The 16,620-nt window shown below is 36.1% G+C and overlaps 3 protein-coding genes across 4 annotated transcripts; all 3 read right to left on the reverse strand.

Moving 5' to 3' along the window:
• Positions 1 to 1,575: 1,575 nt before the first annotated feature.
• On the reverse strand, positions 1,576 to 8,012 carry LOC119081011 (choline transporter-like protein 1). 2 transcript variants are annotated; one of them, XM_037189692.1, is made up of 6 exons: positions 7,648 to 8,012; positions 3,769 to 3,846; positions 3,575 to 3,697; positions 2,556 to 3,515; positions 2,204 to 2,491; positions 1,576 to 2,134 (listed from the first exon to the last, which is right to left on the reverse strand). In XM_037189692.1, exons 1-6 carry the CDS (start codon positions 7,648 to 7,650, stop codon positions 1,781 to 1,783), a joined length of 1,806 nt encoding a protein of 601 aa, XP_037045587.1. In that variant the 5' UTR covers positions 7,651 to 8,012; the 3' UTR covers positions 1,576 to 1,780. The 2 variants fall into 2 exon arrangements, with proteins under 2 accessions (XP_037045587.1, XP_037045586.1); XM_037189691.1 differs by lacking the exon at positions 7,648 to 8,012 and adding an exon at positions 3,978 to 4,160.
• Positions 8,013 to 10,453: 2,441 nt separating this feature from the next.
• LOC119081006 (peroxidase-like) lies at positions 10,454 to 12,649 on the reverse strand. The gene is made up of 3 exons (XM_037189686.1): positions 12,539 to 12,649; positions 11,115 to 12,477; positions 10,454 to 11,062 (listed from the first exon to the last, which is right to left on the reverse strand). The coding sequence occupies exons 1-3, from the start codon at positions 12,646 to 12,648 to the stop codon at positions 10,520 to 10,522; spliced, it is 2,016 nt and encodes a 671-aa protein (XP_037045581.1). The 5' UTR covers position 12,649; the 3' UTR covers positions 10,454 to 10,519.
• A 292-nt stretch (positions 12,650 to 12,941) lies between these two features.
• Positions 12,942 to 15,286, reverse strand: LOC119081007 (peroxidase-like). The gene is made up of 3 exons (XM_037189687.1): positions 15,176 to 15,286; positions 13,728 to 15,090; positions 12,942 to 13,546 (listed from the first exon to the last, which is right to left on the reverse strand). Exons 1-3 carry the CDS (start codon positions 15,265 to 15,267, stop codon positions 13,004 to 13,006), a joined length of 1,998 nt encoding a protein of 665 aa, XP_037045582.1. The 5' UTR covers positions 15,268 to 15,286; the 3' UTR covers positions 12,942 to 13,003.
• Positions 15,287 to 16,620: the final 1,334 nt, after the last annotated feature.

Raw genomic sequence — 16,620 nt, forward strand, 5'->3', positions numbered from 1 at the left:
TTAAAGAAAAGAAAAATGAAAATAACTTTTAAAAAAATGTAAGAAAAATGTTAGATACAATCATGATTGTACAATGATGTATAATTGAGAATAAAAATATTAAAAAATGAAAGTGAAAGTGTTCTTACATCCCGGCGAATTACGAGATCCAACAAGTTCAATCAAATTCATACCTGCCCACATGCAAGTATAACACAGAAAATTTAATGTTAAAAAGTGGACGAAAACAGTTGCTATTAATAGTAGTTTTGACGAGCAAAATGTTGGTACAAAACGAGTTTTCAGAAGCTGATTCATCACATTTTTACTGAAATTCTAACTGGAGTATAGTGACTAGTGACTCATAGGAGGAATAGATCTAATTATAATACGTCTGCAATGCTCGGCGTCTACTAGTGTGGATCATTTTCATCTGCTTAGAATGATAATTTTGATGTTATTCCTCTAGGGAAAATTTGTTGATCCCGATATATCTGTTCTCTGCAGATAAAATACCGTATGCTTTGGACACCTTCGGCTGAAAAATGCAATCTGAAATTCTTGCAACCTGAACTGATCTAAAATCTGAAAACATGAAAGAGATCGATCTGAAATCTGAAAATTTAAATCTGATCTGAAAATCGTTATGACCAAAAAATGCAATTTTATTATAAAGTCTTGCAAGTTTAGGAAATCGCAAAGAGGAACTGATTGAAAACAAAAAAAGTAAGAAAAGATTTAATTTTTGGAATTTTTAATTTAATACCAGAACCTTTCAGATCGCTTCAGGCTCAGATTGGATTCAACTATTCCGACTTCAGATCATAATCGGATCAGATCAAAATTTTCAGATCAGATTCAGATTCAGATCCCTATTTTAGACAGAGGTGCATAATCTACTATTATTCATTATTCACAAAGTGTTCCATGACCAACATAGCCACCTGATCATTTTCTAGAAGAACCTTTTCTTAATTAATTTTCAGGTATATCTGCCTTACAGTTACGACAATTAAATTTAGGACTTTCCAAAGACGCGACAACCGAACGTACACGACATAAATTAAAAATCAAAAATTATATAACAAACCTCGCAAGCGTTTTCGAAATCTTCGGTAGATCATTTAATGTTTTTCTTGCATCTCCACAAGCTCCTTTAAGTCGCTCGGTCTCGTATATACTCTTCAAGCGTTCATTTAAGTTGAATACTAGTATTTTTTCCTCGTTTTATTGGCGAGCGAGTACATCATTGGCACTAAAGAGATTACTTAACGATGCCAGGCGATCTCTATTTCTTATTGCGACAATCAGTTCTCTATTCACGTGTGATCTTTTAATGATGATTATTGAAGGTGATGGTTGATGTTGATTGTTCAACAATTTTCTGCAGCACTTTATTTCGTTCATTGCCACAGGTAATGGTGTTCTAACTACAAAGTTGCCAACTTTCAGTGCAGCTCGGCTGAGGCTCAGCTTAAAAGTTTGATCTGACAATTCGTTCGATGGTACGATTCTTCTCCAATTTGTCTCCAAGATTTGGTTACTACTGCAGTTCTAACTGCATTTCACCAACGCGTTTCAAATGAAATATCAAACTTGGAATTGGTACAGATTATATTTTAAAACATATAAACCAGCGGACACTTCAGAAAATAAGTTTTTTGCTTGCAACTTTTGTCGCATTTTGTAGGCACACATAATTATTGTTTGTTACAATTACTTTCATTAATTTTTCATGTTTCTCTCTCTCTCTCTCCATCTCTATGTATCTCTATTTATATCAATGAATTTAGTGAGTATCTTAGCTTGCTGTGAAAAATTGATAATTTTGTGGTATCATTGGCCGCGTCTTCCCATTCTCAACTTGTCCGTACGGCATCATTGGCATTGCTGAGGCATCAACATGTTTGAATGCACCAAAATTGGTGAATTCACCGCCAGCTTCCCCTTTCAGTTCCATCATCACTTCCATCATTTTACGACTCATGAAGTAGGGACGCGATTGGCCGTCATTCTGTTCACAATCGACACAGAAACAGATGAAAATAGTGTCCAGTGTCATCTCGTAAACGGTCATGAAACAGTGAATGATGAGGAAGGCCAATATGACTGACAATATGATCGGTATGAATTTGAACTCGATGCTATCGTTTCGCTATAGGGGACGAAAGAAAGAAAAATATTGAAAAATTGTCAGATTTGAATGCCATTGATGTGAACGTACGCTAGCAACTTCGTAGCTGATGAAGCCGGCAATAAGAGTTACGAATATACGACCCAAGAAGAGAACAAAGTCCCCTACATGGTTCAAAGTCAGCACGTCTTTTAGATTCTCTGTGAGCAGTCGGAACGCTTTCTGTCCAGATTCAATTAGAGGTGTCCCGTCCAGAGCGACAATGATATAAGCATTTCGAACAAGATATTTCAGTAGCCTTTCGAGTTGTTCTACGATGAACTCACAACAGCATGCGACAGCCTTCGCGAACGCACTATCAGAGTTTCTCATGGAATTCTAACAAAAGAAAAAGAAATTTTTTATGGAACGGCAGAATCAACACACAAAACATTCTTCTTACCGTTGCGCCTTCAACAAGCATCCTAATTATTTTAACAATCGTGATGAAAATGGATCCCAGACAAATCGAACCGATGTGGATGCGCAATAAATGATGGAAAGCCCGGCTTATCGGCGAGTCCAGCTTACTTTTAGTGCGTGCGAAAAACCATTGGCTAACGGTTGAAGCGATAACGAAATGTTGACAACCAAGAATGAATTGGGTGAACCAAATATATGCAACCAAATTGATGTAATAAGCACCGTGACAACCGATATCTTTGACGTATAAGGCTTTGAAGAATTTTCCGTTTTCGTCGTTTTCTGACTTTAACTTGCCGGAACTTTCGATCATAACATAAAAGTACAGAAATGCAGCTGTTGCTAATCCCATAGCCAGGAACGTGAGCAACGGTTCCAATACAATCAACGGTACATCTCCCAATGTTTTCGACGCTTCTTTGAAAAGCTGAACAACTAAACGGATTCGTCTTCTGACCATAAAAATGATAAATCCCAAAATCAATGCGAGTAAGGCCAGAACTCCTGCCACTGCCAAAAAGCCCGCAGGTTGTGACTCTGGATCACTACTTTTGGCTTTAAAGTAAAACACGGTGAAGACAATGGCACCGACAACCAGCAAAACGATGAGTCCGATGTAAATGACCCAAATTACATATTTTATCGCATAGCGGAAGAGAATGAGCAAGATGTACGAGAATATAAGTGCCACAACGCACGATATTAATATTGGTGACCATGAATGAACCAAATCGTTGCTTATTGTATGTAGAAATGCCTTGTCGTTGACTGACGATGTGTCAGTTCCGTTGGACCGCAAGAAACAACGATTGACGATTTCCACATATTCAGGACTATTACAACTTTTCACACACGTCGAATGGCTGATGGTGTTGTTCGGATTCGTAGGATCTTTCGTATACAAGACCAAGGTGAAAGGTAGTTCCACTTTGTTGTTCGACTAATGAGAAAATGTTTCCATTAAATCAAAGCTTGATTTATTAAGGTAAAATGACTTACTCCGCAAAAGTTTATTGTGTTGTCGTCATTCGTTCTGCCGCAAACATTGCCGCAATCATCTATTCCATTAATTAGTCTGAAAATGCTTGCATTAAAGAGAGCATATCCAACGAAGCCACCGAACTATCAAAATATAACAAAAGAAGTAATTTTATCCAAACGTTCATGAATACAATGGACACAATCGAACTTACGATTAATAAAACAAATCCGGTACAAAAATACAAAGCCGGCACATCGGTCGGCTTTCTCTCCTGAGAATTTCCAGCAATCTGTAATACAAATATTGCAATCAGGTATGTACTTTGCGATAATGTAACGACTTAGAACCACTGAGTGCTTAACTCATATCTTAGACATACCGGGTTGAGCAGTTTTCTTCCCTAAAAATGCTATTACTCACATGATATTTGTACGCCTGCATCGTTTTTAAAATAATTTGAAAAATGTTTAATTTATCGCCCAATATAAACTAACATTGATAATATGTGGCTTATCTGGCAAGTAAACGTCACTATCTGAATGTTAATTGCTTTAGAATTTAACCGCATATGCTCAGAGAAACATTCGCAAAAATATACTAAACTTCAGAGAGTATGGATAACCTTGCGATAATATATCGTCGTTTATCATCGAAAAATACTTATCTTTCAATAGATGGAACTAGAATCTTGTGAGAGTAAAATATTTTAAAATTAGAACTTTAAAAAAATTCAAAAAAGTAAGTAATGAGCTCTAAGGTATTTATGATGATACTTGTTTTTGTTAGTCTCGATAAGGGATTATCGGAAATATTTCCTTCAGACTAATTTATCATTTAAAAACAAATTTGTCGTTCAAAATGAAGAGGAAGATTCATTGTCGTCTGTCTGTCCATCTGTTCCACAAATTTGGTAGCTTTGGAAGTTAGTAGTTTTGGTAGCTGGATTGATATTCCAAATTGCAAAGCCACTATGAGCAAATCAACACCAGGCAAATAATAATTATATGTTATCTGATAACCTATAGCTCAGAGTTAATATTGCAATTCGAAAGTTTGGTAGTTGGTAACTAACTACCAAGGTTATACCAAGCGTAACTTTTGGAGAAGAGATGTTTGCTATTTGAGAACTACATGACGACTGACAAAATTATTCTACGTGCTCGCCTAAAGCTTGACTACCAAACTGGTAGTTGACTACCAAACTGGTAGTTGACTACCAAACTGGTAGTTGACGACCAAACTGGTAGTTGACGACCATGCTGATAGAGATGTGGAAGAGATGTTTACTGTTTGAGAGCTGCACACCGACTGATGAAATTATTTAGGCTGCTTGCCTATTTATAATTCGATAATGTGGTAGTTGACTACCAAATTGGTGAAAGTTGGTGGAGATGTTTATTGTTCAACATCTGGATATCGACTAATGAAACTATTCTTCCTGCTTGCCTCCAGAAAAAATCGAGAAAAAGAAAAAAGACCTCACCAGCCTTTAGCCGGTCCTTTCTATGGTAAAATGCATGTTAAAAAATGAAGTACAAGATTTGAAATCAACTGATTCAAAATACTTTGATCGATGGAAGTAATTGACCCGATAATAATACTGGTCATATGCTTGCCGTCTGCAACAAGTTAAAATACAACTGGATCAACGTACTAACATTTGCACTGCTCTTGACAATGACACGAAAAGTATCTTCGTTCTATGAACTTGTTTTTATAAGCCTTCGTCGAATGTATGATACAATGCCTGATTGTGGAATCTAAAATCCAGATATGTAAATACTGGTGCGTTGTTGGATGCATAGAGGTAGACTAGGGTGGATGTTTCGACAGTCCTTCAATATTTTTTGTACTAAACGCTAGGCGATACTCTAATTAAATTGAGAAAGCAACGAGTAATATTTGTGCCACAGCAGAGTAAAATAAACCAGGTAGGTGTTCTTAATTTGAGTAGTCTTATGAGTATTTTGCGAATAAAATTAATAAAATTAATGTCAGTATTCATTTGAGATTCATTTTCACATAGTGTAACCGCTTCCGCCTGGTTTATTTTACTTTGACGTGATTTGTATGAAACGATGAACGAAAAGAATTCTGCAAAGTTACTGTTTGAAATCGGTAACTAAATGAATTTCCCTGTTTGCGTGACATCAAATAGATATAGTAGAGAAACTTAATATAACTTTGGGCACGCGAATTACCGTTGCATGGAAACCATTTTAGGAAAACTGATAGCATATGCTCATATAATATGTAATGGAGGAATGGTTGTGGCCAATCAGCTAATGTTGACCTACATTAGCATTTATGACGAAAATGGATACCTTATTCATTTTGTAAGCAATAGGGTGGGTCGATTTTAAAAACTTGAAAATCCACACCTAGTGGCATGTGTAGCTTGCCAAAACTAGTCAAACTGTATCATTACTTTTTCTTTTCCGAATAGTTTTGAGTACCGCACAATAGATTGAATGGGTCTGTCAGCCTTCATTGAAATTTTCATAGAATTTTTTTTTGAAAAAAGTTTTGGAAAGCCTTGTAGAGGCTGAAATAGACTGAAACAAACAAAATCAACTTAATTTGAAAAAAATCGGTGCAGTCGAAGTGAAAAAATGTACATTTTCTATATAAAATTGGGGGTCTGTCAACTTTGAACCACCGTAATATCCAATAAACTTCCTCAAATTTGATTAAATCTTTCTGTTAGACTTAGAATAGATAAAAGCGACAATGATATATATTGTCGGAATGTCTCAGATTAGGACATGATTTTCAATGTTTGCACAACTTTTGTAAGAGATTTTTGGAAATATCAAACTAATCTGAAATGCATTTATGTAGCGTTGTAGTAGTAGTAGATTCGAAGGAACATATTTCGTTCTAACAACAGAATCTACTACTTCGAAAAATGACGTTTTTATCAAATTTGAGGAAGTTTATTGTATATTATGGTGGTTAAAAGTTGACATACCCCCAATTTTATATAGAAAATGTCCATTTTTCACTTCGACTGCACCGATTTTTTCAAATTGCGTTGATTTTGTTTGTTTCAGTCCATTTCAGCCTCTACAAGGCTTTGCAAAGCTTTTTTCAACAAAAAATTCTATGAAAATTTCTAAGAAGCCTGACAGACCCATTCAATCTATTGTGCGGTACTCAAAAGTATTCGGGAAAGAAAAAGTAATGATGCAGTTTGACTAGTTTTGGCCAGCTACACATGCCACTGGGTGTGGATTTTCAAGTTTTTAAAATCGACCCACCCTAGTAAGCAACAATGTTTCTATTAATTTAATAGCATTTTACGTTTGTATTATCTCTCTCATATAGTCCTTAAACCTACCGTCGTACTTGATACCATAACTTTGAACATAAATTTTGTCATACAGCCATGTTGTATGTTATATGTTATATACATATTTCGTACGAAACGAGTCATGCACTCATTAAATTAACTTCAATGATTAGATTTATCCAATACACCAAATTTTATTGAGAAGTTAATGAAGTGATTCCCTGATGAGTGTATTTAGAATATTTCTTGGTGTATTGTGGATATTTTTAGCACAAAAATTGTTAAGTAAGAAGTGCATCCAAAAAGATTAAAATGCCGTACAATGTAACGTCCCCTCTTTAAAACCAGCGCTAAATTTTTTATTTGAAATATAAATAGATATACGAACGGAACGGATTCTAATTTGATTTCTAAATTTGTCATCTTTCGTCTACCCATTAGATATTTTGTAACATTATTGGTTATAAAAGAAGAATATTTTGGTTTTCGGTCAAACGTGCTAACATGTTGAGGCGTATAAATAACGAAATATCAGTTTAGAATACAAAAAAAAACTTAGGTTTAAAAAACCGGTCCACTATTAAACCTAATCGTATTCAAACACATATAACTCGTCTCCACTATTTTATATTATTTTTCGATTCGGTAATACCGATGCCGTATTATTATTATTACTGACTCAAATTATTCAAGCATGGGAATGCATTATGATGTAATTTTGTTAAAAAAATTTAAGCGATCAAAATACGAGACAACAGGAATATTCTGTGCAAAAACACATTCTCCCATAATACTCACCATGGCCTTGGAACTATATACGCCTACAACCGGCGTCGTCGTCGTCGTGTATTAAATTTATAATAATTGTAATTCCAATGCTTCGATTACGTTTTTGTTTTGAACACAAAATAATTACGATGAAATTCTCGTTTAAAAGAACTAAGAAATTCGACAAATGGCTTCGCTTCACAATTTTTTCTTCATGCAATACGCGCCCATTCGATCACTACTGTTTTCGTCGGCATCAAAACTGAATCCTTACCACACAATGTTCTCAAAATATACTAATACGCAAAAAGATCCAGAGACAAAATTCGTTTGGTCTCCACCCGAAGACGAATAGAACCAATATGTGTGTATTGAGTATTATAGTGCTATCGCGGCTTCTATGCTGTAATAGAATGTTGAGAGTGAATGTTTTGTGAACGAACGCTTGTTTTGGTTTTGTGTTGTATACAGCGAGCATACGAAATAGTTAGCGATTATGCGTTTTATTTTGGTAGTTGAAGACGATTTTTACATTCCATTGTTATGTTATTCGCTTTTTTATCGATCAGTCGAATATAAAAAGAAACTTTCGCGTTGTGAGCACAGTTACAGTATATTCATTTGTCGACTCTCAATCGATTCTGAATGCTACGTACGAATTAATTTTGTCAGTTACAAAATTATGAGCCACCCGCCAGTTACTAGCACTGATATGAAAGAGAAAATTAAGTCACATAAATGTGTGCTTGAAAGAGTTAAAACCACGGGCTCGTAACTAAAATGAAGGGAGCTCGTAACTGATGTTTTTACCCTATAAATTATTTTCAGATACAGTCGTAGTTGTTGGTCATAGTTTGGATGGAAACACTGATAAGTCAATTAGTCATATATGATTAACTACAAATGACAATTAATTGAAGAAAAAACTGAGCAGAGGATGTATGATTCAAAATTGCAATTAGTACATTACGTCCGTGTTCTAATTTTTGTTTGGACGAGTGGTGAAGTTAACGTCTGACCTGAAGGTAAGGACTTTATCTACACTCGTCAAAAAAAAAAAATTGATCGACGTAGGTACGGTGCTTGATAATGCAATGTAAAGAATATTCTAATGTTTGACTCAATGAACGTCAACACAAGCTATGGTCGAATTTCAAACTTTGTATGGAGCGGAGGACATAGAGATTTCATATAAACAAACTTATCTCTCCATGTCCTCCGGTTTGTAAGAGCAGACCATACCTGGTTTATACTTTCATTGGTTCGACTCACAACACAAAGTAAAGTTTGATTTATTTCACGCAAGAACAATTTTCGCCGCAATTACCATTTCCATCATTTGTTTCATGTTGCTTGAACATTAACATAGTGACATCATTGGGAAAGCTTTACTTTGTTGTGCATAGTTAAGCACAAAAAGATGATTACGATGGCTAAAATAAAGTCAGACTCTAATACTATCTCAAATGCTTCGAGTTAACTGTAACAGTTACTGTAGATACCACCACGGTGTGCCTGAACCAAATTTAAACAAAAAGTTTTCCATCTCTGATTTCTCTACGTCGTTCACTTTTTTAGGTCATAACAAACATCTTTTGCTCGAAGGGTAGAGTGGCGCAGCGGGCGCTTTTCGAAATAATATAAAAAAAATTGTGTTTCATCGATTTCCATACATTTTTGCGAGTGAAAGTGGCGAAAATAAGTCCCCTCATGGAATCTGTTGATTGAATATTGTTTGTGGACACAAATTAAACATTTTTTTGTATTTGTACACAAAATTTTTTACATTATTTCGAAAAGCGCCCGCTGCGCCACTCAACCAGTCGAACAAAAGTTGTTTGTTATGACCTAAAAAAGTGAAATACGAAGAGAAATGAGAGGTGCAAAATTTTTTGTTTAAATTAGGTTCAGGCACACCGTGATACACCATAGCAACGCGAGTTTGACATAAAGTTCTTTTGTTTTCGGGCCTTTTCCGATTGTTTTAAAATGTTAAAATTGCGATCGCTACGCTATTTGGTCGATTGATTCATTTCAATCATCAAAATTGCTTAGCTTTCGCAAGTATGAACTTTTGAAAACAATTGGAAAAGGCCCGAAAGCGAAAGAATTTTATGTCAAACTGGCGTTGCCATCTGCAGTTAGAATTTAAATTTAAATAAAAATTGCCTTCCAAAAAGATATACGGGGCTCGATTTTTAGAGTCGAAATTCCTTATGACTTCCCGAGGCAAAATTATTACTTACAGCCCAATAATATTTTTTTGTAAAATCAACTCAATTTTAGTACATTACTGTCTTGCTGGGATATTTTTTGTTGAGGGGTTGAGAGGGAAGGAAGAATTTCAAGATGACCAGAAATGCATCCCACAAAAAATTTCCCAGCAATACAGTACGGTACTTTGTTGTCTTGTGACCAGAAAATGCGAAAAACCTGTTTTGAGCAAGACAGTAATACCACATTTTCTGGTCTCAAGATAACAACACTTTCTACATGGTTAGCAATCTACAGTTTTAATTGTACTACGTCGTTCCACATGTTGTCAACAACATAAACGTAAAAAGATAGTCGTTTCAGTTACACGTACGTGTGGAATTGAAGAAACGTGAAGACAAGTGCTAATTCTATGTGGCGGAACAATTAAAACGAAAGAAACAAACGAAACCAACGAGAAGTAAAAACCTATGATGAGGTTGATTGAAGACGTCGAATATAGAAATTCTTCTGTCAACGAGGATTTTCAATTGAATCTGCGGTAACGGTGAATTTATGATTAGGGTTGAACCAAAATTTCTGCTCCACACAGGACCCTGATACAGATCGTTGGTGCTTGCCGTCTACATAAAATGACTTATTCCTTCGATATTCATTTGTATAATTAAGATATGCGTTTAACATAAGCTTATTCCTTCCACGCCGACAAATCCATCGGTGGAAATTCAGTGCATTTAGTTGTCGGATTCATTGCACTAGGTGTTAATGACCAGTACTTATTAGTTTCTTTCAAGCCCGAATTCGCACAGAAAAGATTTGGAATGGCATAGTTACGGACGGCATTGATTTGAGCAGTAGTAAATGGATGCGGATTTTCGGGATGCGAGAAGTAATATATGTCGCCGCCCATGACGTTGTTATAATTCTCTCCAATTATACAACCGAAAGTAGGTCCAGCGAACGGATTAGCAACCGAAACGAAGGCTTCCAACAAACCGCCAACATAAAAATCGACGTCTTCATAAGACGCGTACATGCTCTTCAATAGATCGACGTTTGCCTTGTTGAAAATTTTGCCGAAATCGTCGAAGCTATTTATTTCTGGCTGTAACTTGCACTTTCTTCTTATTTCGACGAAGGACGGAATTCCTTGGTCTCGTGCACGTTGAATATCCAGAGAAATAAGATCCAATCCGTAGCCTTTTGAATCCTTACCGATTCTGTTAATTATCTACGGAGAAATAATTTCGTCAAATGTCATTCAGTTTTCTTCTAAAAGTTACCTCATCCGCGTATTGTTCGTCATTCACATGCTGTTGGGCGGCACCTCTTAGTGCAGCATCGAAATCATTTTCCAATATATCGATTTTTCCAATTGTGTCAGACTGTAAGTGTTTTGTTTCAGAACTGTTTTTATGTCGCAGAACCATGTGCTGTGGTATATAATAGTGTCCGCCTCTGTACGTAAATGAAAATTCAGCGAATGTCGCTGCATTCCTTTTGTCGGAATAGCTTTCATTGACGACTTTGTTAAAGACTTTCTCGATCGATTTTGCTGTAATCAAATTAAATTGAAAATTTGCAATGTTGATTCTCCGTGCTTCTTGGAAGAGAGTTTCATCGTCCCAACGTCTATTTAATTTTGCCAGTCCTGAAGCCAAATTATTATGATTTCGAGCGAACAGTGCTGGCCAAATGCTGGCAATTGGAGTGACAACGAATCGATCCATAGATGGCAGATATTTTCCATTGCAGTTAACCGGAAGCAAATTACCTTTTCCCATTCTCAACTTTCCACCCTTATAAAGTCTGATTGGTCGCATCTCCGAGTCGTTATTTCCATAAATCAAAGACAAATCTAAATAAGCCGTAGCTCGGTTCAGTATTTGTCCAGGTTTAGCAACATTTGAATACGTTCCCAACTGTGATCTTACAACATTGAGACAGCCAATATTTTCGTGTTTGTAGAACGGATCCTCTTTCGATATTTCTATCGGAAAACAGGCAGAATTTGATAAGTCATTTGGTAATGCGTATTGACCATCTTTCGAACAGCATCTGATGTCAGCTTCTTTACAATGGGGGGTAGTCGGAACTTGGTAATGTAAATCATGAGTGGCAAATAAAATAATCAGAAGACCCATCATATTGTAAGTCACTTTCGGTGGGGGAGATCTTACAGCTTTCATCAACAGATCTCGAACGAGTAACCGAGCATTGGGTAAATCCGCTCCTGTTACACTTTTCTTAATTTTATAAACTCCATCTTCGTAATTGTGTGGTCCATATCGGGAGAATGGTGTGTCGGATGCTCCCCATTCTGGATTTTTCAAATTATTTCCACGGCCGTCGATCGAACGGTATTTGGGATGAGCTCTTATCATTGGTGATTTGGCCTTCATGCACTTATTCGCCAACGTTTCAAACTCTTGTAAGGTTATATTGTATTCGCTTCTATAAATTTGTGCAGCGACCGTAAGTACTTTCGCATTTTTAACTTTCGTGTTCAAATCTGCGTTGCAAGAATCGACTGAGAACAAAAACGGACTTTTCAGATACCCAATTCGTTCCAGAAAAATATCTTGCAGTGTTTCGGATCCAATCAAAGTTTTGGCTTTCAGCATAACTAATGAAAAATCCAGGCAGCTAAGGAAATGTGTTTTTTTTTACTGATTCTCAAATTATTTAAAGAGATAGTAGCATTTACCCCAATTTTTGGTTTAGTATATTCGAGCCATCAGAGAGGGACAAGCTCAAAAGGAGCGATATTACTACCACTGATGTACTTTCCAATGTACCCATGTTGATGACTAACATTAAACTTATCGATATTTAGAAAATTTGCAAATTTATAACCAACGGAAGAACAGCGTAGATCACGCTTTTGAATTTTAATTTCTATTTCGGGATGATTGAAAAATCGTGATCGTGAAATAGGTCGAATGTAAACTAAAAGGCATCATATCAACAGCAGTTTTGCAACCTTTTCGAAATGCAGCTATTGTGTTAAATTGTAAAATCTTCACCTCAAAACAATTGCAAACTCGCTAAGATCTTTTTCTGTCTCACTCAATGAGTGTAATGGAATCCAATTAAACATACACTTGAAAAAGGGTTTGTTTCACATTTATTGAACAGCATAGAAAATTCGCAAAATTAATGACTGCATGGTTCAATCTTTCCAAGCCGACAAATCCATGGGCGGATAATCATCGCATTTGATTTTCGGATTGATTGCACCAGGCGTTAACGACCAGTATTTATAAGTTTCGTTCAAGTTCGAATTTGTGCAGAAAATATTCGAAACTCTATATTTACGGACAGCGTTGATTTGTGCTGTCGTAAATGGATACGGATTATCGGGGTGCGTAAAAAAGTATATGTCGCCACCCATCACATTGTTATAATTCTCACCAATTACGCAACCGAAAGTTGGGCCTGCTAACGGATTTCCAATCGATGCGAAAGACTCCAACAAGCCACCGACGTAAAAATCGACGTCTTCAAAGGATTCGTACATTCTCTTTAATAGGTCGACGTTTGTTTTGTTCACAATTTTTCCGAAATCGTCAAAGCTATTTATTTCTGGCTTCAAATTGCATTTTCTTCTTATTTCCACAAAAGATGAGATTCCTTGATCTCGACCGCGTTGAATGTCCAAAGCAATTAAATCCATTCCATATCCCCTAGGATTCTTACCGATTCTATTAACTACCTAAAGTAAAACGGTATAGGAATATATTTGAGTCTGAGTTAAAAAAAATATTAAAAGACTATCGAAATACAATCTGAGTATGAATCTGATGTGAGAAGGGATTCCGATAGTTAAGGTGTCCACGCCGTTTCGATAGTTTTGGTTTTCAATGTATTTCGCAATGATTTTTTAGAAGACTTACCTCGTCCGCATATTGTTCAACATTTAGATGCTGCTGGGTGGCCCCACTTAACACAGCGTCAAAATCATTTTCCAATATATCGATTTTTCCAATTGTGTCAGACTGCAAGTATTTTGTTTCAGAATCGTTTTCATGTCGAAGAACCATATGCTGTGGTATGTAATAGTGTCCGGCTCTGTATGTAAATGAAAATTCTGCGCAGGTGGCTGCATTCCTTTCTTCGGAGTAACTTTCATTAACAACTTTGTTAAACACCTTTTCGATGTTCTTTGCTGTAATCAAATTGAATTGAAAATTTGCAATGTTGATCCTCCGTGCTTCTTGGAAGACAGTTTCGTTGTCCCAATGTTTATTTAATTTTGCCAGTCGTTCAGCCAAATTGTTATGATTTCGAGCGAACAATGCTGGCCAAATACTCCCAATCGGAGTGACAACGAATCGATCCATAGATGGCAGATATTTGCCTTTAGAGTCAACCGGAAGCAAATTACCTTTTCCCATTCTCAATTTTCCACCCTCATAAAGTCTGATTGGTCGCAGCTCTGAGGCATGATTTCCATAAATTAAGGACAGATCTAAATAAGCCGTAGCTCGGTTCAATATTTGTCCCGGCTTAGCATCATTTGAATATGTTCCCAATTGTGATCTTACAACATTGAGACACCCAATATTCTCGTGCTTGTAGAACGGATCTTCTTTTGATATTTCTATCGGAAAACAGGCAGAATTTGATAACTCATTTGGTAATGCGTATTGACCATCTTTCGAGCAGCATCTGATGTCAGCGTCTTTACAGTGGGTGGTAGTCGGAACTTGGTAGTGTAAATCGTGAGTGGCAAATAAAATAATTAAGAGAGCCATCATATTATAAGTCACTTTCGGTGGGGGAGATCTTACGGCTTTCATCAACAGATCTTGAACGAGTAAACGAGCATTGGGTAGATCCGCTCCTGTCACACTTTTCTTAATTTTATAAATTCCATCTTCATAATTGGGTGGTCCATATCGAGAGAATGGGGTATCGGATGCTCCCCATTCTGGATTTTTCAAATTGTTTCCACGTCCATCGATCGAACGGTATTTTTGGTGAGCGCTTATCTTTCGTGTTTTGGCTTTTGTGCAATTAATCGCTGAAGTTTCAAACTCCTGTAAGCTTACGTTGTAATCGCTTCGGTAAATTTGTGCAGCGATCGTGTTTACTTTTGCATTTTTAACTTTCGTGTTCAAATCTGTGTTGCAGGAATCGGCTGAGAACAAAAATGGACGTTTCAGAAACCCAATTTGTTCCAGAAGCTCAGAATAGTTTGTTTCAGATTCAACCAAACTTTTGGCTTTCCTCATAATTCTTGACAATTCTGGGCAGCTATTAAAAAATATGAAAAGTGATTTCAGAAGCAAAAACTCAAAAATATTTGCAAATTCAATGTTAAAGAAATGTCCATCCATACCCAATTTTTGAGTTCATCTGATTCGAGTCTTCGAAAGACGAAATCAAAACGAACGAAAACACCAAGAACGCTGTACATTTTGAAATACCCATGCTGGCGTTTAAAACTAAACTGCTCGCAAAATGTACAGTTTCCGGCTTTATCAGTTTTAATGGAAGGTTTATTAACTGGGACCAATTAAAATCGTATTTTTATTTTGAGGAATTTTATTATTTTTTTGCGCATAATATTTAAATGCGATGATGTGCGTCGAAACGGCGGCCAGATAGTGTTATTCGTAAAAAAAATCGTATCATTTAGTCGATTTTTTCCCCACACAAACTGGTCGATGCCCTCTCGACTTGGAACTGCCCTCTTATTACCTCAAATGAAACAATGAAGAAAATCAGATAAAAACCCGTAAAATTTATGAGTTCGAGAGAAGACGATAGAACATCAGGAAGTGACCACCAATCGTATGTATATTGTGTAGGTAGTTATCACCATTTATGATTCTTCTGCTTTTTTGTAGCTAGTATACAATTATAAGCCCTTGTTGGTCAGAAAAATGTAATAATATATGTGTTAGAGGAAACGTGGTAAGTCTGGCTTATACTGTTCATCTAGGTAAGAAAAGACCCGCCCCGCCAAGCAGCATTCAAAGGCACTGATTGCTTTATTAAAAAAAAACTTCATTTCATGGCTGCAAAGTTTTGGATTTTTCCGGGTATTTTTTTAGGATTTTAAAGATTTGCAAGGGACAACTTGCAGGAAATACTCGATTTTAATTTTTTTTCATTGAATCTCTTTTCCAGTCGGATTTTCCAGTCTCCAGAAAAAACATTTATACAAATTGTTGTGTGATTGGGCACGAGACAAGGAAAAAAAATTAACAACGTAAAGCGATGGTAAATTTCTGTTAAGATATGTAAATTTTATTCGTTAAAAATTGATACCGCCTTTCGACCGATGAATTTCATACCGCCTGACTTGTTTATTTTTAATTATTAAAATTGTTTAGAATGACATCGAATTGTGAAGAATATACATTTTAAACAACAATGTATCAATATGAACGCTACAAATAATTAAAAAAAATGCTTTAATTGTGTAAAGAATAAGATTCTATCAATGTGACCCACCATTTTTTGAACTTAAATATTTCAGTATTCAATTGTTCACCGCGATCAAGTTTAATTTAATTTATAGTTTGAGTCTCGTTTGAGGTATTGCAAAATGAGCCAGCACCGTTTTTTTAGGTTTTCTATTTTTAGTCGATGCAACTCTTTATTTTGAACAAAAAATTGTTCTACAAAGTATCCTCAAAGTCTAGTCCTTCAAAATAAAAATTTAGGATAAATTTCCGCTGAATGAATAATGTCCGCTTTCTTGTGGTGGTACATCCACATCGTCCTTATGGCCGTCCTCATGGCCGCACGATTAAAAATGTAAACCAGTTTCATTTT

The sequence above is a fragment of the Bradysia coprophila genome, unplaced genomic scaffold (genome assembly GCF_014529535.1).
Source record: "Bradysia coprophila strain Holo2 unplaced genomic scaffold, BU_Bcop_v1 contig_350, whole genome shotgun sequence".
NCBI lineage: Eukaryota > Metazoa > Arthropoda > Insecta > Diptera > Sciaridae > Bradysia > Bradysia coprophila.

Excerpts from the sequence above, each read along its gene's own strand:
- LOC119081006 (XM_037189686.1), bottom strand. The coding sequence starts at position 12,648 with ATGTTAGTCATCAACATGGGTACATTGGAAAGTACATCAGTGGTAGTA. Across the intron at positions 12,478-12,538 it reads ATACTAAACCAAAAATTGGG|CTGCCTGGATTTTTCATTAG; the intron begins GTAAATGCTACT and ends ACATTTCCTTAG. Across the intron at positions 11,063-11,114 it reads ACGAACAATACGCGGATGAG|ATAATTAACAGAATCGGTAA; the intron begins GTAACTTTTAGA and ends ATTTCTCCGTAG.
- LOC119081011 (XM_037189691.1), bottom strand. The coding sequence starts at position 3,998 with ATGCAGGCGTACAAATATCAT. Across the intron at positions 3,698-3,768 it reads CCGGATTTGTTTTATTAATC|TTCGGTGGCTTCGTTGGATA; the intron begins GTAAGTTCGATT and ends ATATTTTGATAG. Across the intron at positions 2,135-2,203 it reads TCAGCTACGAAGTTGCTAGC|CGAAACGATAGCATCGAGTT; the intron begins GTACGTTCACAT and ends CGTCCCCTATAG.
- LOC119081007 (XM_037189687.1), bottom strand. The coding sequence starts at position 15,267 with ATGGGTATTTCAAAATGTACAGCGTTCTTGGTGTTTTCGTTCGTTTTG. Across the intron at positions 15,091-15,175 it reads CAGATGAACTCAAAAATTGG|CTGCCCAGAATTGTCAAGAA; the intron begins GTATGGATGGAC and ends ATTTTTTAATAG. Across the intron at positions 13,547-13,727 it reads TTGAACAATATGCGGACGAG|GTAGTTAATAGAATCGGTAA; the intron begins GTAAGTCTTCTA and ends GTTTTACTTTAG.